The 23794-nt window shown below is 49.9% G+C and overlaps 1 protein-coding gene and 1 long non-coding RNA gene across 7 annotated transcripts; one reads left to right on the forward strand and one right to left on the reverse strand.

Annotated features, from left to right (window-relative positions):
* Positions 1-384: 384 nt before the first annotated feature.
* On the reverse strand, positions 385-4665 carry LOC311594420. Its single transcript, XR_014778084.1, has 2 exons — positions 4469-4665; positions 385-691 (listed from the first exon to the last, which is right to left on the reverse strand). It is a non-coding gene; the product is annotated as an uncharacterized lncRNA (long non-coding RNA).
* Positions 3086-22064, forward strand: CCM2L (CCM2 like scaffold protein). 6 transcript variants are annotated; one of them, XM_084776009.1, is made up of 10 exons: positions 3086-3590; positions 6865-7032; positions 10484-10567; positions 10666-10849; positions 11519-11973; positions 13472-13607; positions 16619-16682; positions 19091-19220; positions 19759-19897; positions 21033-22059. In XM_084776009.1, the coding sequence occupies exons 2-10, from the start codon at positions 6958-6960 to the stop codon at positions 21335-21337; spliced, it is 1572 nt and encodes a 523-aa protein (XP_084632135.1). In that variant the 5' UTR covers positions 3086-3590; positions 6865-6957; the 3' UTR covers positions 21338-22059. The 6 variants fall into 6 exon arrangements, with proteins under 6 accessions (XP_084632135.1, XP_084632138.1, XP_084632137.1 ...); XM_084776010.1 differs by lacking the exon at positions 3086-3590 and adding an exon at positions 4762-4827 and having other exon boundaries at positions 21174-22062; XM_084776008.1 differs by lacking the exon at positions 3086-3590 and adding an exon at positions 4762-4827 and having other exon boundaries at positions 10669-10849; positions 21033-22061.
* The last annotated feature ends 1730 nt before the right edge of the window (positions 22065-23794 follow it).

Raw genomic sequence — 23794 nt, forward strand, 5'->3', positions numbered from 1 at the left:
TTTCAAAAGTTCCCAGCCAGGTACAGCGGCACACCGTGGAATCCTGGGGCGTGGGAGTGGAAACAGAAGAATCAGACATTCAAGGCAGCATGGCCTACAGGAGCATCTGCCTGCCGAATGAAAAGGCGCCTGGAAGGCTCTAGTGTGAGGGAGTCTGAAGGCTCCACTCTGAGGGCCACGAGTTTACATTCTCCCGCATGCCTGCTGACGGCCTCTTCTTGGTATGGAACCTCTCGTGGCTCCCAGGTGCCTTCAGAATAAAAATCAACCTTTTTAGCTGATGCTGACTTTTTGGAAGCTGGCCCCTAGGCGCCATCTGAGCATGCATTAGTGGTAACCAGCACTGCGACAAATGAACAAACGAAATGCCCCGAAGATACAGTCTAAAAGGAGGGAGGGTTTATTTTGGCCCACTCCATTTGTGTCAGAGCCAATGTGTGCTGACGCAACACACCATGGCAGGAGGTCTTGGCAGACAAGAGGCAGAGAGGGACAAAGAGCCGGTTTCCTCCTCTTCGGTGCTGTCTGCTCCGCCTGAGCGCCCAGCCACTGGACGGTGCCATCAGTTTTCCCCTTAGCTGCTCTGCCGATGGAGTGGAGTTCACAGACAAATCCAGAAGTGTGCTTACAGTAGTTAGGAATGCAGCGGCTTCTGTTCGTTTGTGGTTGGACCTCAGCTGGCTGGAGGCACCTTTAAGAATGAGCCATCAGGCGTCATTTCCAACAGAACCACGTTCTGGCCCCTAAGATGTGAGCAGTAGAACTTAGCACGGCTTTAGGGCATCTCTTTAAAGGAGGGGGTGGCAGTCTGCGCTCGGCTTAGGGTACTGGCTGAGTTAGGTGGAGAGACATCTCACAATGGAGAGAGGAACCACAGTACGGAGCAATGGCAGCAAGGCAGGATGTGCACTGCTCCTGTCTAGACTGTGTGCCTTGACTCTTATGATAAGAGGTAAATTATCATGTTGAGGTCACAGCTACGTGGCTCTCGGTTATAGCCAAATGGATCCTGGCTGGTGCGTCTGAACCACTGGACTCCTAAGGGAAGGGTTTTTTTTTTCGTTTTGTTCTTAATTTTTGTTTTTATGTGTGTATTTCCCTGCATGTATGTCTGTGCACCCCATGTGTGCCTGGTGCCTAAAGGCCAGAAGAAGGCATCCTCAGATCTCTTGGAACTGGAGTTTCAGGTGGGTATGGGTCTCACACATGGGTGCTGGGAAGTGAATCTGGGTCCAAACAGTGCTCTTGATGGCTGAGCTATCTCTCCAGAATAAAGGACACAAGAAGGGGACCCCTTGGTGTCACCTGACTGATGGGCTGCACAGTGATGTTGTTCTACAGTTGTCTTGTCAGCTACAGTGTTTGCTAGGGTGCTTGTGACATGGTCCACAGATAGAAGAACATGACAGAAAACTATTTCCTCACAGTTCTGAGGCAGAAGTCTGAAATGAAGGTGTCGTGCACTGATTTCTCCTGAGGCCCTTTTGACTTACGGATCCAATGCCCCACAGCATCCTCAGGTTGACTCTTCTCTGTGTACAAATGACCTAGTATCTTTTATAAGTGCCAAATCTCTTCCTTTTCTTATACAGGCCTTTATAACAGTGGGATTTCAACTTAATTGTTTCTTCTAATTAAAAAAAAATTATAGGCTGGGCATAGTGGTACACACCTTTAATCCCGAACTTGGAAGCAGAGGCAGATGGATCTCTGAGTTCAAGGCTAGCCTGGTCTACAGAGCAACTTCTGGGGCAGCCAGAGCTACAACAACAACAACAAAAAAAAAAACCTGTCTCAAAAAACAAATAAACAAACAAAAACCAACGTTTGTTTGTTTGCTTGTTTGTTTTTACAGTACTTTGCATAGAACCCAGGGCCTCTTGCAAGCAAAGCAAATGCTCTAACATTGAACTGCATTCAAGCCCAGCTTAACTATTGCTTTTAGATATGTATCTGAGGTCCAAGGCTGTGGCTCAGTTGGTAGTGTGCTTGTCTAGCCTTTATAAGGCCCTGGGTTCCATCCCCAGCCCTGCATAAAGTATAATCCCTGCACTAGGGAGACAGAAGCAAGCAGGAGGATCAGAATCACAAGGTCACCTTTATTTTCATAGTTTGAGGCCAGCCTGGGCTATATAAAACCCTATCTTAAAAAATAATAATAATACAGTTACATATTGAAGCACAAGGGTTTGGTGTTTCAATATGTAACTCTAGTGGCACATACAACTTATCCCAGGAAACAGCAAAGTAGAACAATGTAAGGACATAGATGCCATTGTTCGGCTGCTCAGCTAAACCGGCCCTGAAAATACTCAAGAGCAGACTTCTGCTGAGCCACCTGTGGTCGGAATTGGCTGTCTCTTGCAGCCAGAACCACGTGCTTGCTCAAGCTGCTCCCGCTGGCTGCCTAGATAGAGTAAGCGAGCCTGTATTCACCCTTCAAGGCTGAGCAGCGATGCAGTCCTCACACAAGCTGCTTGCTGCATAGCAGGGTTCTTCTAGGTCAGGGGCAGCTGTCACATCTTCCGCCTCTGCCGTTGACGATAGCCTTTTCTTCTGCTGGGCGATCCAGGCAGCTGATTTGTAAAGGGGCGGGGCGGGGGGGGGGGGGAGACACGGGGGGCGGGGCGGGGCCGAGGACGGAAACCCGACTGTCATGCTGATGATGCCGCTGACAGCAGGGACTTGGCTGGCTCCACTTCCCTCCTTTTTGATTCCCTGGCGGATTTTAGTAATGTGTGTTACCATTATGCCTCTGTTCCGGTTTGTTCTGAGAACAGCCCTCTGAGGAAATCACCATTATTATCCTGGTTTTAACACATGAGGACTCGGAGGCTCTGAGACATGATGTACGTTGCTCAAGGTCACCCATGGTTGAGCCTAGGTCATCTGTCTCTGGCTGAGTTGCTGATACTGAGCACTGATCTGCTCATGGCTCTGGAGTGGGTGCAGCAGGCAACACAGAGGCCATTTTAATCTTTCTCATCGTCTCCAAATCGCTCCTTGTCCTAGCTGAGATTCCAAGCAGTGACATTTGGTCATATTAGTTATTCTTGGAATAATATATAAGGTCCAACCTTTATAGTGGGGGTGGGGGGTGGGACTGAGGTGAGGGAAGCACCAGGCACCACCCTTCACAACCCACTGTCACAGCAAGGCTGAGAGTTCCAGGCTTAAGGGGTCAGGTGGCAACTCTGATGCTCATAGCACAGTCAGGGATTGGTTTGCATATCCTGGTCTCTTTTCATTGGCCCAGCAGGCTGAGTGGAGGGAGGGCGCAGACCTGACTGGCGTGACTGGCAGGATGTAGGGGTTTAGGAGGGAGAGGCTGGAGGTCTGGCACCAAACTGCCTCACCATTTCCTTTCGGATGTGTGGAGAGAGAGGAATGGCTAGGGCTGGGAGTCTCCTGTAGCTCCCCTATCCAGGAGTGATGACATCCAGACGTGATGGGGTACACCATTTAAAAATACGCCATGAGAAGAATCCCAAACCCTGGTGTCTGCTGTTTACGATCTGTGGCCTTGTGCCTCCCTTGTCACATCCTGACTAGTGAGGCAGGGCTTTGCGGATCACCTTCCCATTGAAAAGGTAAGGAAGCTGAAGCCCAGGGCTCAAAATACTCACTCTAGCCAGAGACATCAGTAAGGTAGTTCTGGGTGCCAGGGGCTATGGCAGGTGCACATAGGACACTCAGAACATCCCCAAGTGTGCTCAATAAAGCAGACAGGAGGCGAGCACCCTAGCAGTATTGAGCACTAGACTTCAGGTCCAGTCAAGCTGGAAGCCCCATGGTCTCATACTTACTGTATAACATGGTAACACCCCCCCCCAGTACAGAATGCTTGCTGAGCATGTCACCTGTGTGACCTTGAGCCAGGATCTGCACATGAAACTGGGTTTTAAAATTTTATGTAATAGAAATCATGGTCCCAGATATAGTGAGGAGTAAGGGAGGTGAAATATGCCCACCAAAAAAAAAAAAAAAAAAAAAAAGACAGTGAAGCATCCTGGCAGCAATAGATAAGGAAATAGAATTTGGTTATTTATTTATTCATTTGCAGTGCTAAGGACAGAACCCAGGGCCTGCAGGTGTACGTGCTCAACACCTTCAGCTTTAGTAGTTAATATTTATGGACTACTTAATATGTTCCGGGAGCTCTTCTACTGAACTACTTAGCCGAACTACTATGAGGCCAAGCTGAACGTGAAAACTGAGGCACAAGTGGTTAAGTAAATAGCAGGCAGCCAGTCCCAGAGGCTCCCATAAACCACTCTCTGTGAAGATGATGATGGTGATGGTGATGGTGATGATGATGATGATGATGATGATGATGATGATGGTTGGACACAATTTGAAGCATTTCCCACCCACTCCCCCCACCATGTCTCAGGGAAAGGCTGAGTTTTCTCCTAGTGCACACAGAGAAGCAGGCAGCAGAACTTGAGAGAGGCTTTTGTTGCCTTACCTTGGCGAAGTCACCAGTGAAGTTTGGTGGCAGACACAGGGAGTGGCCAAGTGTGATCTCCAAGCTGGGGCGGGGAGGGGGGGCTGGGGGGGTCCTCAGTCTGCTCCAACTGCCAAGCCCCTTGGTCACCATGTTTGGCTCCCAGCCTTCAGTTACAGGGTCCCAAGGCAGGGTTAGCCATATACCCCCACCCCCACCATCAGATGGGAGGGGCAGGAACTCTGGTGCTGGTGGAGTTTCCGACCAGGCAGGAAAAAGAACAAAGGAAATGAAGGGGGGTCTGGAGAGGGTGGCTGGGGGGGTGGCAGGAGCAGAGGAGCCGTTGCACCATGGAATATGAAGCCAAGAAAGGGAAGAAGGTAGGTGGGCGTTTGAGAGGGACAGAAATGGTCCTGGAGGTGGGGTAGAGAGGTGAGCTGGCACGGAGGTGGACAATGGCACAAGGAAGACAGCCTCCCTTCTCCTTTGGAAGGTTCTTCCTCTCTGGCCCAGGCAGCCAGACATCAGGAGTCCGCTCTAAGCTTCATTCTTAGTGGCCTCTGGCATGCCTGTGCCGGGAGATGGACCGGGTCTTCCTGGGGAACCTGCTTCCTGCACAGGCTGGTAGTAGCTTCCAACAGCCTCTCAGAGAGAGGGACAGACAGACAGACATCCAGCCGACCCCTTCCCTGCTCACTCAGATAGAAAGGCCCATCCAAGCTGGTTGTGGGCTGGCAGATTGCCCATCCAGACTGGGGCCTCCCCCTTGCTCTCTGGCTCTCTCCCAAACTCTTACACCTGCCCTCCCCCTCCCTTTGTGCAAGAACTCACTCCTGGGGCCTCAGATTAAAGCACCCCAAGTCTCCTCCCCATCTTCCTCCTTTTCTGAATTTGAGAGGGTCTCCTACTTGTTACTATTCCGACTCCCACTTCACCCCCATCTGTACAGAGTCCTCTTCACCCAAGAAACTATGTTCAGGATGCTTTATAAGGCACTCCCATGAGGCCAGTATGGTGGTACAGGCCTGTAACCCCAGCTATTCTGGAGACTGAGGCAGGAGGATTAAAAATTTAAGGTAGGTAAGGTTAGTGGGTAATTTAATGCGAACCTTTCCCAAAATTGTAAACTTGGGCTGAGTGCATTGTTCCTCAGCAGAATGCTTGCCTGGTGTGCATAAGGACCCAGGTGATATAACCAAAACTGCAAATTGGTAATAAGAATTTTAAATGCAAGGAGGGCTGGAGGCGCACAGCTCAGAGATATTTGTGTGAAGCCCTAGTTAAAGTCTCCAGTACTCACACACACTGGGACCAACAAATGCACATATCTTCTCTTGGGTCTACATATTTATTTATGAGACAGGGCCTCGCCGTGTAACTCTGGCTGATCTTGAACTCCCTATGTAGTCCAGGCTGGTCTCAAACCCACAGCAACTCTCCTGCCTCCGCTTCCTGAGTGCTAGAATCCACCCAGTGAGGTCCTTTCTCTTGACAGGTGCTCTCCTCCATGCCAGCCCATCCTGTTTTTGCTGGCCTAGGAATAATCTTCTCTAACAGCAGCTCCTAAGCAAAGCTTACAGGTTCTTTGAATTTTAGGTGCTGCCCACTGGGCCTGATCCCTGGATTCTGCACCTAGAGCCTTGATCCATCCTGGGCGTTTTTATACTGTCATCTCTGGATTATACTTACAACCATGTATACATGTGTATTTCTTTTTTTTTTTTTTAAACATTTATTTATTTATTATGTTTACAGTGCTCTGTCGGCATGCACACCTGCAGGCCAGAAGAGGGCACCAGATCACATTATAGATGGTTGTGAGCCACCATGTGGTTGCTAGGAATTGAACTCATGACCTCTGGAAGAGCAGTTAGTGCTCTTAACCTCTGAGCCATCTCTCCAGCCCCCGATATGTGCATTTCTAATTCAAAAACAGTAGCAAGCAATAGCTTAACAAACGCCTAGGCATCCTCCACTTGGCCTTCAAAGAATGGAGCTGGCTGACAGGAGTCTCACCCTCCCCGGGTAGTTAGATTGCAGGTTTGGGAACTGGAACGTCCCACCAGCTGGTGTTCTCTCAGTCTGGGGCTTCTTTGCTTCTCCATCTGAGAAAGGGGAGTCACGAGACTGATCCTCCCAAGGTTTTTAGGATTAACACAGGTTGTGGAAGACAGCTGAGCTTGTGTGCGCTCCATAAAGCCAGTGCGCTGAGCGTGGTGGCGTACGCCTTCAATCCCAGCACTCGGGAGGCAGAGGCAGGTGGATCATTGTGAGTTCGAGGCCAGCCTGGTCTACAAAGTGAGTCCAGGGCAGCCAAGGCTACACAGAGAGAAACCCTGTCTAAAAAAAAAAACCAAAAAATAAAAATAAAATAAAGCCAGTGCTGTAGTTATCGGGACTTTTCCTGTCTCCCCCAGGGCTTTGTGTCCCCCATTCGAAGGCTGGTGTTCCCAAAGGCTTCACGCCAGGCTGCCTTCAGGAGCAATGTCAGTCGCAGGCCCTTACACTCTATGCCTCTTTACCCCCCTGACTACCTCATCGACCCCCACATCCTGCTGTGTGACTACCTGGAGAAAGAGGTCAAGGTGAGCATGGGAGGAGAAGGTCAGGGAGGGGGGTTGGGCTTGGCGGCGCACCAACCTCTGCCATACCCTGTGTCTCATGAAGGAAGCTGTGGCTCTTTAGGGAACAGCCTCCTACCTCACAGCCACAGGCTGCAACACCCTCGTCAAGTGACACCCACCCACTGAGCCTCAGCATTCCTGTCCCAACATGGGGCTCAGAACCTACCCCCACAGGAGACTGAGTGGGAAACTGTGCCGTGTTCCCAAAAGTTCAGCCTACTCACGAGATTCTTGTCTGCAGGCGTCCTGCTGGTCAGTGTCCAAGTTAAGAGGCGGGGAGGGGGGTGGGGGGGCAGCTTGGCATGTGGCTTGGTGGTAGAGCACTAGCCTGGCATTCTGGAGGCCCCAGGCTGCATGCCCAGCATAGGAGGCAGGTCTGGGGGTGGGGGAGAAGGAGAACCACTGTGAAAGAGTGTTGAAGAGGGAAATAGGTCCTCATCAGCCAAAGATTGGTGTGAGGTAGGAACTGGGCATTGAACAAACAGGCTACTTGGTTAAATTTGAATTGCAGATGAGCAGTGATTATTTCTTTAGCATAAATACGCTCCAAATGTTAAATAGAACTGAAAGTACAAAAACAATCCTAAAAACAAAATTGCTGTTTAACTGACATCTTGTATTTTATCTGGCAACCCTTTAAATAGAGAAAAGGCAGAAAATGAATATGTTTAAAAACCAAGGGCTGAAAACTTACAGAGTAAAAAGAAAAGATGTGAGTGGTGAAATTCACCCAGAAGACTGCAATTAAAGTAATAAAAAGTTAAACCTCGTTCCAAATAGCATTTAAGAAGTAATGTTGTTATAACTAAGAATGGGTGGGGAACTCGTATATTGACTGAGCATTTTTTAAAAAAGAAAATGACGTATTAATTCAATGCTTCTTTCCATTTAATCTGTAATGAGGTAACAATGAGATTGTTAAAGGATTAATAATGCGTGGGGCGGGGAGAGCCACTGGGCAAGGAAATTTTCCTTCAAATTTTAATAGTAGATCCTGGCCTGGGGCAGGCGTGGAGAGGGCAATGGCTCAATGGATAAAATGTTTGCTAGCAAATTTGAGGACCAGAGATCCTTCCTTCAAACCCCTGGGAAACCAGGCACACACAAAGCCCACAGTGTCTAGATGGGAGGTGGAGACCGGGGAATGCCGGCGAGCCAGCGAGTCTGGCGTGTGAAGTACAGACAATAGACCCTGCCTCAGACAGTGTGGAAGGCAAGCGCTTATCCACTGACTGCCACACAGGTGCCGCGGCATATGCCTGCACTCGCTGACAGGAAAATGCATACCCGAGGGGGCTGGAGAGATGGCTCAGCGGTTAAGAGCACTGACTACTCTTCCAGAGGTCCTGAGTTCAATTCCCAGCAACCACATGGTGGCTCACAACCATCTATAATGAGATCTGGTGCCCTCCTCTGGCTGCAGGTGTACATGCAGGCAGAGCACTGTATACATAATAATAAATAAATAAATCTTTAAAAAATAAGAAAGAAAATGCACACACGAGAGTACACACACACGCACACACTCACCAGTGTGCTCACACGCACACACGCAATGTTAGAGTCTGGCCTAGCATGTAAAGAGACTCTAAATCTGATCTTCAACACAGCAGTGGGACAGAGGAGGGAGGAGCACTGTATTGGTGGCTTTTGCTTCCTGCAGAACCTGGTGGAGTGAGATGGCCATGTGACCCTGTGTGTCAGCTAGGGGTGGAAATGTAGGCTCTGGCACATGCAATCAAGCTTGCTCCCTACCTTATAAGTGTCTGATGTGGCCCAGGGAGCTCTTGAACTTGCTATGAAGACAAGGATGATCTTGGACTCTTTTTTGTTTGTTTGTTTGTTTGTTTGTTTGTTTAAAAGACAGGGTTTCTCTGTCTAGCCCTGGCTGTCCTGGAACTCTCTCTCTGTAGACCAGGCTGGCCTCAAACTCAGAACTGCCTGCCTCTGCCTCCTGAGTGCTGGGATTAAAGGAGTGCACCACCACCACAACCAACACCACTCAGCTGATCTCCATGGCTGACCTTGGACTCTTAAACTTCCTGCCTCCACCTCCTAAGTGCTGGATTACAAATAAATATGCTCCACTACAACCTGCCCAGCCTCACCCTTTTTAGCTATAATCCTGGGCCAAGTTAGCTTGTAGCACCCAGATTGCCCAGATCAAGAGAACCCCAAAAAGACCACCAGGACTTGATACTGATGCAACATACACAGGCTCCTGTATCATTGGTTTGTGTTCGGGTCACAATCTTCCTGACGCAGCAGGATAGGAGAGTGACATTGGAGCTTCAAGGGTTTATACAGGGAAAAAAGAAACCAAGTGGGGGTGGAGTGGGATTGGGGGGCAGCAGTCGGGGGTCAACCTTTAGGCACGTTGGGTGGAGGCTGGATCTCAAGGGGAAATTTTTTGTTTTTGTTTTGGTTTTGGTTTTTTTTTTTTTTTTTAAATCTCAGAGGAGCGTTGGATGCTGATTGTATCCAGTGGAATTTCTGGATACTGCTGGCAGGTGCAGTTTACAGCAGTATGTGGTCACTCTCTGGATGCAGGGAGAAGTAAGGGAGAAATTAGAGACCATGGAATTAGTTACAGAACAAACAGAACATGGCATTAGTTTGGTCACTACAAGCTATACCTTGCTGAGCCTTTTAATCCTTAAAGTAAGGGTGAGTGGATGGGAAAACATATACATATGTGTATATACACATATAAAAACTCAGAGCTGGGTCCTGGCTTATATTATGAGTTCCACAAATGTTACGAAAGGTTGTTTTAGTCAAGAACTGATAGAGGAGGGCAGAGATTAAAGTGGTTTATAGGCTGTGGTCCAGCCAGTCCAACAAAGGCTGACTTCTAACAGAAAAGCCAAGAATCTGGTGGTTGTTCAGTCTGTGAGGCTAAATGACAGAGCTGGTCTTTAGTCTCTGTCGAAATCCTGACGAATTAGGATCTAACATCATTGAAGGAATGCCTCGGCTTCAGCGTAGATGAATTTGCCAGCAAGAGTGGGGGAAAACAGGCAAAACCCAAAAGCCCCCTTTGCCCATGCCCCTTTTAGTGGGCTGCAAGCAAAAGATGTGGCTCGGACTGAAGATGGGTCTCTCACTTCAAAAGATCCAATTCAGTCCTTCACCGGTGAGTTAGCCATCACAGCCAGGCACGCCTTTAATCCCAGCACTCGGGAGGCAGAGGCTGGCAGATCTCTGTGAGTTCGAGGCCAGCCTGGTCCACAAAATGAGTCCAGGACAGCCAAGACTATACAGAGAAACCCTGTTTGGGAAACAAACAAACAACAACAACAACAAAAGCCATCACACCGGTTATTATCAATGTATTTCAGCCTGTCCTACATTAATGAGAAGGTTAGAATCTCTCCCAAGGCTTCAAGGTGACCTCCAATTTCCCGTCTAGTTCCTGGGCCACCTCACATGGGTGACTTCCTCACTGAACCCCTCCAGCCGAGACGAGCTCCTGCAGCTGCTGGACACAGCCAGGGTGAGGTCTTGGGAAGGGAGGAGGGCAGGGCCTCCTCCCTTTTCCCTTCTCCTACTCCCCAACTCCCGGAGACTCAGGTGATCCGACCCACCCCGCAGCAGCTGAAGGAGTTGCCTTTGAAGACCACACCAGAGCAGGACAGTATCCTGAGCCTCTCTGCACGCTGCCTGCTGCTTACCTGGCGTGACAACGAGGAGCTTATCCTGCGCATCCCCACGCATGAGATCGCCGCGGCCTCCTACCTGCAGGACGACGCCCTGCACCTGCTAGTGCTTAAGACAGGTGAGGTGCGGGGGAGGGGAGGCACCATAGAGATGGCCGAGAGCCTGAGCCCATATTCTAAGACTAAGGGCGGGCAGAAGAGGGTTGAAGATGATGGGTAGGCAGCCTGACCAGACTGAAGAGGTTGGATTGGGCAGAGAAGTTGAGAGCCTGAGTTCAAAGCGTTAGAAGAGTTCAATTTAAAAGGGGCTGATGGAAGACATAATCCCTTGGCTCTGACAGTAGGGGGCGCCTTCGGGCTGGGGGAGGAGTCTGCTGTGAACTTGCAGGGAGATTTCAGGTTAGCAATCTAGGGGTGAGACTGAAGATAGCAGGGAAAAGTTGTACTGGAAGGCGGGGATGCTTAGACCAAAAAGAAAGGTACCCGGAAAGGAGACAGCTTGGCCACCTCTCTCAACTCAGAAGGAAAATCTGAGGAGAAGGGCACTAGGTGTGCTGGAGACGGTGGAAACTTTGGGGCCACCATCTGGAGGGCTGGGGCGTACTCATCGGCTGGAAGGGCGGGGGTGGGGGGCGGCGAGGTCCGCGTACCAGCCCGACTGCAAGGGCGCTGGTGCTGGGGCGAAGCCTTAGTGCAGGAAACCTCAGAACCGTGCGGAGGTCCTCCGACCGGCCTCGGAAAGGCCTCAATCACCTGCTGCTGACCCCCCAGCCCCCGACTTCTTCTAGGTCTGGGCGTGGACCCAGTGCCGGCGGGCGTAGATGCCAGCCCCGGAGGTTCGGGTCGCGATCCGGGCCCTCCGGGGGCCGCGCCGGAGAAACGACGGGTGGGCACGGCAGAACGACGCCACACCATCTGCAGCCTGGACTGGCGCATGGCGTGGGGCGGGAGCGCGGGTGCAGAGGCCCGAGCGGCGGGCGGCGGCGGCAGTCTGGAGCGACAGCGCGCAGGAGCCAGGGCGTCGGGCAGCTGGGAGCGGCGACAGACGTTCAGCGGTAGTTGGGAGCGGCGGCACGCAGGTGGCGGCGCGGGCAAGCCTGGTGGCAGCTGGGAGAGGCGGCAGGCGGGTGGCGGCGTCGGCGGCAGCTGGGAGCGACGCCACCCGGGCCCCAACCCGCTGGATCCCCAGAACCCCAGCCCCGATGCCTACTGCAACCTGGTCATCCTGGCTGTGGCAAACAGGGTGAGCGAGCGCGAGAAGCAGTGTTGGCACCACCACTGGGACAGTCACTAAGGCACTAATCACACCGACCCAAGATAGACACGAGACAATATTAACACACTTAATCCCCACAGCAGCCTCTAGGGAAATGGAAAAAGGACAGACACATGGACGGAAAAGCTAGGATCAGATGGACAAGGCTGGCTCCGTTAGGTTGTGTGATACGGAAAGAAGAAAGAGACCCTGTTACAACAGGAAAACTTAGTTTGTATTGTTTAAACTGAAGTAAGAAGTCAGTAGAAGCAAGGGCCTGAAAATCAGACCCCAGACAGAGGCAACGGTGTGCTTTGGCTATCCCCTTCAACTGTGGGGTTTTTAGGGCTTCGGCCCAGGCTCGAGTTGCTTTCCAGGTGTCTGAGCTTCTAGTCTCCCGGCTGCGCCACAGTGGTCCCAAGCACAGAGGTCAGAGTTAAAACCCCCAGTGCCAGCATTAGCTGAAGCTTTGGGCCTGTGATGCGCTCAGATAAATCACATAACTCCATTATGTCCCTGGACAGTCACTATAAAAAGAGGGTCTTCTCTTTCTGCCCTGCCTATTCTAGGGTGATGGCAAAGTTCGATCCTGGTTTAAATATCAATCAATACCTGCTATGGTTACAGATACCCACCCTGAGTTGCATTTTCATTTTCACTTTAGGGTTTTTCAGAAGTACCAAAAAGGCAGCATCTTGATAAGCATGGTGTTTTTCTTTCTTTCTTTCTTTTTAAGATTCATTTATTTATTTATTATGTATACAGTATTTCACCTGCATGCCAGAATAGGGCACCAGATCTCAGGATAGATGGTTGTGAGCCACCATGTGGTTGCTGGGACTTGAACTCAGAACCTTTGGAAGAACAGCCGGTGCTCTTAACCCCTGAGCCATCATCTCTCCAGCCCAAGCATGGTGTTTTTCAATCAGTTGTTGCCTTCTGTGACTCTCGCTTGAAGAGGCAGATTTCCCCCCCTCCAAAGTTCTGCCTGAGCCCCTCTTCCTTTTACCAGGGACACTGTTGTTGCAGTGCTCCCGCTATGGCGTTAGGCACTAGGCAACCCACAGCCATGCACTGTGTCCAGTAATAGGAATGGCATTGAGCCGAAAGTTTTGATCCTTGGAAAGGGTCCTTCCTCCTGCTCATCCTATCTCCACACTGGGCTTCACCTGCCGGGCCTGCACTTTCAGCTAAAACGAGCCCTGTGTTAGATAAACATCGTGACAGGCCATGAGTCGCGTGCAAGTCTGGAGTGTACTTTCATGACAGGGGAGCTGGAGTTGCCTCCGGATTCTACAAAAGGGTCATAGGAACAAGAGGGGAACCATATGATTTTGAGGGGAAATGTCTTTGAGATTGGTTTAAGGAGGTCTGCAGGTATGTGGCTCACCACTGTTTCTGAGGGAGCGGGCGTGCCCTGGGGGGTAGGCAAGAGCCTGAGCTCTCCCCCCCCCACTGCCCCCGCTACCACCCACCCCCTGACCAGGATGCTGCTGAGGAGTCCTGCGCAGTCATCTGTCAAGTCTTCCAGATCATCTATGGGGATCAGAGCATCGAGTGCGTAGACCGGGCCGGCTACCACTACAGATCCACTCCAAAGAGGCCGTGGCTCTCCAGCTGCAGTGAGTACCAAACTCCCAGAAAGCACTGGGAAAGGCTGGATGTCCTGAGAGTCATGGTGGAGGGAGGGCTATAGGGGTTCTGAGCTATACCCTAGTCTTCATGATGGCCCCTTAAGAGGTGATCAGGCTGTCAAGTTTGGGATGAGTTTGAACTTTGGGCACTTGAAACTTTTCTCTCATTTTGGGTGTCCCTGCTTTGCATAAAGTTCAGGGTGTGTATGGGTCGGCTAACTGAGCCATCTCACCCCATGAGGCTCCTTGGCAGACATTTCTGGGTGAGTTCATGTGTGCAAATCAAGGGCTGGAATTAAAGTGAGACTAACAGGGACATACATTTCTTGAGTACCATTCATGTGTCAAGCACAATAGCAAGGTACCATGTCTTCTCAAGTCTTCATGGCATCTTCCCTGTCTCGTTCGCCTAACCCAGGACAGACGCCAGAGGGGTAGGCAAATGAAAACCGCTCAGAGCCCGGCCTGGTGAGATGGCTCAGTGGGGAAGAGTGCCCGCTGCCAAGCTTGACAACAACCTGAGTTCAGTCCTCAGACGCACAAGGTGTGACACTGAGTTCCCAAAATTGTCCTCTGACTTCCACACGGGGCACCACGGGTATGCGAATGCAAACCCAAGCACATACACACTAAATAATTTTGTGAAATTAAAAAGTAAAATAAAACTTCTCAGAGCCAGACATGATGGCATATGCCAACCGTTCCCTGGTTTGGGGAAGCTGAGCAGGAGCATCAGAGTTTAAGGTCAGCCTGAGCTACAGTGGAGAAGCCTTGTCTTTAAAAAAGAAAAAGATATGGGCATGATGGTGATGCACATCTGTAGAAGAAAGTTAATACAGAACATGGCTGCTCTGGCAAGAGATCACATCAAAAGATCTTCTAGGTCTGTGTGATCCAGATGGAATACAAACACGCCTTTAATCCAGGAGACAGAGGCAAACAGATCTGAGTTCAAGGCCAGCCTGGTATAGAACAAGTTTCAGGTAAAGAAAAGCATAGATCCAGGTGTGGTGACACATGCCTTTAATCCCAAAAAATGAAGGTAAAGTTAGTTTGTAGGAGGAAGCAACCATTGAAAGTGATATCTAGAGCCGGGCGTGGTGGCGCATGCTTTTAATCCTAGCACTCGGGAGGCAGAGGCAGGTGGATCACTGTGAGTTCGAGGCCAGCCTGGACTAAATAAGTGAGTCCAGGACAGTCAAGGCGACACAGAGAAACCCTGTCTCGAAAAACCAAAAAACAAAAAAGAAAAAGAAAAAGAAAGTGATATCTAATTGAGTGGCAGAAAAGGTGACAAATCCAAGATTTGACAGAATAGGATGCACCCAACTCTCACAAGACAAGAGAGGAAAAGGAAGCTACTTAAGAGGCAGTTTTACAGAGAAAGGAGGCAGTTTTACCAGGACAGTAATAAAGAGATAGGTTGCAGAGAGAGAGCTCAGGTATAGATGGAATGAGCCAGAAAAATGAGAAGAAGCCAGAAGATTAGAGCAGATGGCTGAGTAATTTGAGGTGAAGCACAGCAATTCTGCCCTGAGAGAAGCCAGATTAAATAAATCAACTGGGAGAAAAGTTTGAACCAGAACAGCTGAGTTGAACCAGTCAGCCTAGAACTCAGAAAGAAAAGTAAGGGTGAGTTTATTAAGCAATAATTCTCAGGGGCTGAAAATATTCTAGGCCTAGATTAGATTGTATAGAGGTGAGGCAGGCGGATCACTGTGAGTTCGAGGCCAGCCTGGTCTACAAAGTGAGTCAAGGGCAGCCAAGGCTACACAGAGAGACCCTGTCTCAAAAAACAAACAAACAAACAAAAAGATTGTACGGAGTCTAGAAGCTTCCAGGACTAGGCCTAGGTCAACAGAAGGAGGCAGTTAGCCTCCCAGACAACATTAAACCAGAGAATAAAAGTTATTTTATACACATCTTTAGTCTCAAATACTTGGGAAGCACAGACAAATCTCTCTGAGTTCGAGACCAGCCTGATCTACATAGCAAGTTCCAGGCTAGCCAAGGCTACACGGAGAGACCCTATCTCAACAGGGGAGCAAAGGGAGGTGAGGAGGAACCTGAGACACCGTGAATGCAGTTCCACAGATAAAACACACTGAGTCTTATAGTAGTCTGTAAACTGTCACGGGTCATACAGTCAGGTAAGTCAGAGTCAGCGAATCCAGACCCGGTGTATGTAGTTTCAAAGCTGCTACCTGCAGCCACCTCCTCAGCCATTACATGAATGCCTTCCTCCTCAGCCTGCTACGGGTGGGCTCTGTTGGCACAGCTCCAGCAGCTGGTGACCACCTCCTAGTCACAGGAGCTGCGCCTGTTGGGAAGCCACTGTGGTGACTCACCGGCTTCCACCAGCATGCTAGGCAACCAAATAAGAGAGCCCATCAGGCAGTCAACAGGTTTGCCCATCGACCAAAATCCACTGAGGGCTTACTGTCTCTGGCCCACTTGCAATCTGCAAGATATACTGCTGATGGTGGGCAAACAGAGCCACGGCCTTGCCTTCCTGCAACTTGCGTGGAGTAAATGTCTAACCACAGACAGTGTTATGAGAGCCTGTAATGAGGAAGTGGCCACTGAGAAGTCAGGGTGACCGAGTGACCCCAAGTGAGCTGACATGAAGACATGGCTGGGCAGAGGAGGAGCAGGCTGAGGAGGAGAAGGCATCTTCTCCACAAATAATGCTGCTTTCCTTTCAAACTTCCGACCCTCTTCCTCCTTGCGACATCCTCCTGACTCACCCAAACACACACTTACCAACACTCTCCCACCGGCTCTCATTTGCCGTTCCCCATGTCCCGTCTGATAAAAGCAGATGCTCTGGGCCCAGGTACTGGGGAAGGCAGGAGGGAGATCAGTTGCCCCGACGTTGGCTGTGTATCAGGGCTGGACCCCAACTAGATCCCAGGGTTCTGCCAAGGCTGGAGCTTCAGAGAGCCTGGGATGTTGGTCCCTGCATCACCTCTGATAGTTTTTCTGTCTGCTGGTCCCAGGTGAGAGCTGCCGCACGGATGGGACTTTTGCCTACGACGCCGACTTGAGCTGCTGCAGCTCCTTGTGGGTATCACCTTTGTCAGGGATGCCACTGTTTCCTCCTCACCTCCACCCCAACAGAGCCACTCCTCTAAAGCCCCTCGGGGGGTGGGGGTGGGGGGTGGAGGAAGGGCCCAACCTTGACCTGTGTTGTGGGTGGGAGGTAAACAGAGCTCCAGGCTAGACCTTGAGAGACTTAGAGACCTGCGTCCACAAAGATCTTCAGGTCTCCTAGGTTTAGTGGCCTGCAGAGTCCAAAGTCATGGCTAACACTGGGAACTATGTTGGTGGAATAGAAAATCCTGAGGAGAGTAGGTTTACAAAGACAGGATTTGTTTCTTGTCTTTTTATGCAAAATATAACAAGAATTTGGGGCCTCCTTGTCCTCTGGACCCCAGGCCTCTCCTCTGATCACAGCTTTCTCTCCATCATCCTCAGAGTGACCTCACGGTCCAAGCTGTAGCTCCAACCATGCAACAGCGAATCAAGGGCCTCTTGAAAAACTTTAAGGAGGGAGGCTGAAGGATAGCACAGCATCACATGCACACTCAGCTTATGAAAGGCCCTGGGTTCCATCCCTAGCAACACACACACACACACACACACACACACACACACACACACTCAAGCTTACACTTTAGTAGTAAAAATTTGGCTGCTCAGTCAGAACTAGCTGCAAGCAAGGCTGGGACTATGTGGGCTGACAGCATTCAAGGCTGGGGATGTAGCTCAGCTGGTCGAGCACTTCCCTCGCCATGCGCAAAGCCCTGGTCCGATCCCCAGCACTGCATACACTGAGGCACACCTGCAGTCTCTGCACTTGGAAGGTGGAAACAAGAGGATCAGAAGTTCAAGATCGCCCTTGGCTTCATAAATGAGTTCAAGACCAACCTGGGATACATGGAACATGCATCAAAAAAAATTTTTTTCTTTTTAAAGAATTCTGTTAGAGCCGGGCATGGCAGCATATGCCTTTAATCCCAGCACTTGGGAGGCAGAAGCAGGCAGATTGCTGTGAGTTCGAGGCCAGCCTGATCTACAAAGTGAGTCCAGGACAACCAAGGCTACACAGAGAAACCCTGTCTCGAAAAACCAAAACCAAAACCAAACAAAGAATCCTGTTAGAAACATTGCCCATCTGAGTTAGCTCAGAATTGAGGAATTTCCCAAAATACGGGATTTTTAGTTTAAATCCAATAAAGTTCTGGGCAGCCCTATAGTAGTAAGTCACCCTGGTCCTGTAAAGAGTCTGATATTGGCAAGTTAGTGGCCCCGGCCAGTGGCCTATGAGCAACCACACTACTGTTAACACTGACATTTAATTTGTCTGCCTAAACCCATGTGCACATAGACTAGTCCACAGCCAGCCCAATTCAGCTGAGGAGAGCAAAATCACACTAATGACACATTTGCTGAGTGTGCTGAGTGCTGTAAAGCACACCGTTGGTTTTGTTAGCAGCTACATGCCTAGTTCTCTATTATGCTGGATCCAAAACCTGAAGTGCTTTACAAATGTTAGTTCCTGTCATTTTCAAAATGGCACCCAGTCTTTATCATCCCATTTTACAGATGGAGAAACTGAGGACTAGGGAAACAAAGTTTTAGCATCCCAAGGGTCAAACAGACAGTCATAGACCTGGCAGCCAGTGAACACAGGCAGGGGGGGTTGTGAACTTAGGAGTCTACACCCTCACTGGGTCTGTGGCTCCAGCCCTCGGGAAGCGGAAGCCAGAGAATCAAAAGTTCAAAGCCAGGATGCAGTGTGGACATCTTATTTTAAAAGCAGTTAAAAATGAGAACTTCCTACACCGGGTTGGAGGGGAAGCAGGGATGACATAGTGTTTGCCCAGGACATCAGAAGCCTTGGTCCCAATCCCCGTCACTGCATAAACCTGGCTTGCTGGTTCATGCCCACAGTCCCTGCACTGGGGAGGTGGAGCAGGAGGGTCAAAAGTTCAAGGTTCATCTCAGCTACATAAAGAGTTTAAGGCCATTCTATGATACATGAGACCCTCCATGATGGGCCAGACAGCCTAGTTCACAAAAAATAATTCAACAAGGAGAAAGCAGGGACCACACAATTTAACACAGGAGGCAGCCAGCCCTGATAATACCACACAGAGAGCTTCCTGGACTATGGGAGAGTCTGAAGGGGACTCCACCTTACTCAGGGAGCAAGAGGGCTTTCCAGAACCAATGACAGCTGAGCTGGTGATAAAAGGAACAGGGCATTCCAGGCAGAGGGAACAGCATGTGCAAAGGCTCAGGCTAGGTAAGGAATGACAGCCGGAGTGCTGAGAGTAGGGGCGGGGCTTGCAAGGTTGCTGGGCCTCGAGGGGCCTTGAGCACTGGTCTGTAGGCCCAACCACCTTTAGCCCACCCCAGCGGGAGGAGCACAGGTTTGCGAAGGCCCTTTCTTCCTTTCTCTGCAGCAATGGCTCCCAGGACACATTTGAAGCGTGTTACAGTGGCGCATCCACACCGTCTTTCCAAGGCTCCCACTGCAGCAGTATTGACCACAGCAGCTGGGCCTTCGAGCAGCTACAGGATTACATGGTCACGGTGAGCTCAGCAGAAGCAAGGTGCATCGCAGGAATGCTGGGGGGGGGGGAGGGAAGGGGAGGGGGAAAGGGAGAGGGAGAGAGAGATCAGAAGTCAGGGAAGGAGATGTGATGGATCGATTAGGAGAGGCCAGCTTAGAAAAGCCTTAACTGGCAGCACTGGCCACACTGAATGTTCCATTCACCATCTAGTCTTTGATCTTTCAACAACCCCAAGACGAGGGGGTGCTCCCTTATCACCCCAAGTGCAGAGGAGGAAAGCAAGGGTCAGAGGAATAGTGACCTCCTGGCACCACAGAAGTGGTCACCAAAGGGTTGGGACTCAGGAAGCTGGACCCACATCCCATTCCTAGAGGCAAAGGACGAGATAACCCCCTACACACACACACACACACACACACACACACACACCGTCAGTGGGCAGTGGAAGGTTTTGGAGGGAGGCTGAGCAAGGCAGGCTGCCAGAGAGAACCCAGCATTTTTAGCAGGTGCTGTCGCACTTGGGGACTGGTCTCTAAGGGTGTCCCTTACTCCCACAGCTACGGAGTAAGTTGGGTCCCCCTGAGATCCAGCAGTTTGCAATGCTGCTGAGAGACTATCGCCTGGGGCTGCCTATCCAGGACTACTGCGCAGGCCTGCAGAAACTCTACGGGGACCGGCGGAAGTTCCTTCTCATCGGTAAGCCTAGCTTTCCCCTGGCTCCAGGCATCCCCAGCCAGGCACCACCTAAGAGTGCTTTGTTCTTTCACCCCCTAAGGCCAAGACTTTGAGACCCAGAAAGAGAGCAGAACAGCAAGAAAGAGTGCAGAAAGGGGAAAGGAATTGCCTGGAAACAGCTGACATGAACAAAGCCCTAGGGTAGCAAAGCTGGGTCAGGTGGTGATTCACACACACACACACACACACACACACACACACAAACACAGCAGCTGACATGAGCAAAGCCCTAGGGTAACAAAGCTGGGTCAGGTGGTGATTCAGACACACACACACACACACACACACACACACACACACACACACACACACCAGCTGACTTGAGCAAAGCCCTAGGGTAGCAAAGCTGGGTCAGGTAGTGATTCAGCCACATACACACACACACACACACACACACACACACACACACACAGCCTATCTTGGCCTTGGAGAGGCAAGAGACCTTGTCTAGAGTCGCACAGCCAGCGAAGAGGGTTAATAGGCACCATAGGATTGATAACCATAGCGTACGAGCATGCGTTTGGCAGTTATGACGAGCTAAACATGATCTCAGAGACTATCCCCACTCCCGAGAAGTAAATAGTGTTATTTCGTCCCCATTTGCATGTGACGAAACCGAGACTCAGAGTACCAAAGTAAAGTAAAGAAATCTAAGAGCTAGGAAGGGGCAGAAACAAAACTAATGCTTATGGGGGCTCGGCGTAGGAAGTAACTTACTACATTTGCACCAAAACAGGTACAAAGATCTGTTTTATAGGTGGGGAAAGTGAGTTTTGAGTAGTTATTTAATAAATGTTGTATAGTCCATAAATGGAAATACAACCCTAAGAATACACTAAGCTAACAAATATGTGAAAAATTTTGTGTCATCTGCTGTTTTGAGAGGTTTAAGAAAGAAAGAAAGAAAGAAAGAAAGAAAGAAAGAAAGAAAGAAAGAAAGAAAGAAAGAAAGAAAAAGGAAGGAAGGAAGGAAGGAAAGAAAGATCTTGGGGAAAGCCACACTGACAGAGACTAGATTTGAATTCTGACTTCCAGAAAAGGCCACTCTGTCGCAGGCTGGCTGGATGCGGGAATCACCTTGCCCTGTATCCTCTAGGGATGCGGCCCTTCATCCCAGACCAGGACATCGGCTACTTCGAGGGCTTCCTGGAGAGTATGGGTATCCGCGAGGGTGGCATCCTTACTGACAGCTTCGGCCGCATCAAGCGTAGCATGAGCTCCACGTCTGCCTCTGCAGTGCGCAGCTACGACGGGGCGGCCCAGAGGCCTGAGGCGCAGACCTTCCACCAGCAGCTGGCTGACATCACGCATGACATCGAGGCACTGGCCCCTGACGATGATGACGTCTATGAGGATGTCTCCACAAGCGGAGGCGACCAGGGTGAAGACAACTACCTGTAGCTCTGTGGAACACTTGCCCATAGAACACCATGCCCAGGGTGCCTAGACTCCTGGGTTCCTTCCTTGCCTTCTGGGCTTCTGTCTGCCAATGGCTTCAGTCCCTGCAATACCGAGAACGTCCTGCAGGGGGTGCAAGAGGCAGACCTTAGAGGAGTCTTCAGTATGAAGACTCGTTATTAACCTACTCGCCTACAAAAAAAGATTTCCAATTCACGCCCCATTTTCTGCACACCAGAAACCCAGACCAGAACCATTTCCAGAGCCCAGAGACCTCTCTTCAATTTTACAGGATGAGAAACTTTCTTGGTTATTTGTTCGTTTTTGTGTGATGGTAATCTTTTTTGTTTTGTTTCGTCTTTTGCGTTTTGGTTTTTGAAACAGGGTTTCTCTGTTACACAGAGCCCTGGCTGTCCTGGACTCTTTTTGTAGACCAGGCTGGCCTCGAACTCACAAAGATCCGCCTGCCTCTGCCTCCCGAGTGCTGGGATTAAAGGCGTGCGCCACCACCTCCCGGCTGTTTGTTCATTTTTAGGAGAATGGATATGAGGGTTAGGGTTAGGTAATTTCAGATCCATGTGACCATAAGGATGAATGGAGCTCAAGACCTTAGCGCTGGGCCCAGCATGCTGTCGATCCCCAATAAATGCTTTCTCCTTCCACTTGGAATGTTTTCTGACTCAATTTACCCATCTTTCCTGGGAACAGTGTGTTGTGGATTGGTCTGATGTATTTTTTTATGCTAATTTTAAAAAGCCTTCACACCTGGGCAGGGCAAATGAGATAGGCGTGGCTAAGGTTCCTGGGCTGGGGGAGACAGAGATAATCTTGGGAAGAAGAGAGCCCGGGGAGGACAGAGCGGAGAAGAAGGCTGCCATGGGTTACATGGAAGAGAAGCACACGGCCAGCGTGGACGGAGGATTTGGCCCAGATGAACATTAGCAAGTATTTGGGGTTATGGATGGGAGGTGGCTTGATAGAAATTATTAGAGCCAGATGGCATGGGCTACCTGTCCCGCTAGGGGAAGTAGTTTAGGGGATTAATATCTGCCCTGCCCCAGATTAACTAAGGCTATTTTGAAATATAACAGGTGTCTATGTCTTGACTGATTGCTAGTGGGTTATACTGATGTAATAATAATAATAATAATAGGCCAGATAATAAATAACTATTAGGTCTTACTGGTAAAACACAACAAGTGGCGCTCGACATGGGGCAATTATTACACAATAGTGGTAATTTAAATACAACAGCGGTGAGGAGAATGAGACATCAGGAAGACTGGAGCTGTCCTCTGACCTCCACACGTGAGCGCAGTGGCATCGCCACCACGACCCTGCACACGCACATATGCTAACAATAATAATTTACAAAGAGATACACTGTCTTAACAGGTAAGGTAGAGAGAGATTGAAGAAGACACGAAACACTTGCCTCTGACCTCCACATGCATGCAACACACGTGCACACACACACACATGCACACACATACACACACACACATGCGCACACATGCGCACACACACACACATGCACACACACACACATGCACACACACTACATAACGCTCTGTGCACACAGACACAGCATCAGCGGTATTGGAATGGGTTCTAATTCTTCTGCTTCCTTTCATAGCTTTTGCTCGCTGGTTGCCATTTGGGTGGTCAGAGGCGTGGTATTTTGTTCTGTTCTTACTTCTGTCGGGATCATCTTGTTATGTAGCCAACGCTGCACCCAACTCAAGATCCTCCTACCTCAGCCACTCGAGTGTTTGAGGACAGGTGTGTTGCACCATGCCTAGCTCGCTCCATAATGTAAAGACGCAGCTGTATTACTATGGGGAAGCCTAGCTCACTGCACTCAACAGCTGCCAGCTACTCCAAGCTAAGCGTTCCTTGTGTTTATGCGTTCCTGGTGATGGACACCCAGTTTGCTTTCAACTCTGTCTTATCACAACCTCGGCTGTAAATGGACACCTTTGTGGTTGGCTCCTGTGGACCCATGTGAAGTTTCCTCTGGCCTCTGCCAGGTGCAGAATTAGTGGATCCTAGACACGTGTGTTTAAACTTGGCAGAACCCTTCCCGAATGGCCTAGCCACAGCTTGTGAACAATGCTGTTGCCTCGTGCGTTCATCAGTTTTTATAATGGCTGTCTCTAATTGTTGTCTGTCCGTTTGAGTGTGGCAACTAAGCAAGACTCGGACTCCAAAAGCCTAGGAAATACTGGGATACAGCTCAATAGAAGAGTGTTTGCCTAGTATTTGTGTGGCCCTAATTTAATTCCCAGTAACACACACACACACACACACACACACACACACACACACACCAGACATAAACATGCATACCATGCATTCTTGATTTCCGTGTTAATCTTGAGATCTGTGTTGTTGTTGTTATTATTGTTGTTGTTGCTAAGATAATGTCTTATGGAACCCAGGCTGGCTTCAAAGTTACGA

This window comes from Acomys minous, assembly GCF_964271855.1.
Source record: "Acomys minous genome assembly, chromosome: 3".
In the NCBI taxonomy this organism is placed as follows: domain Eukaryota; kingdom Metazoa; phylum Chordata; class Mammalia; order Rodentia; family Muridae; genus Acomys; species Acomys minous.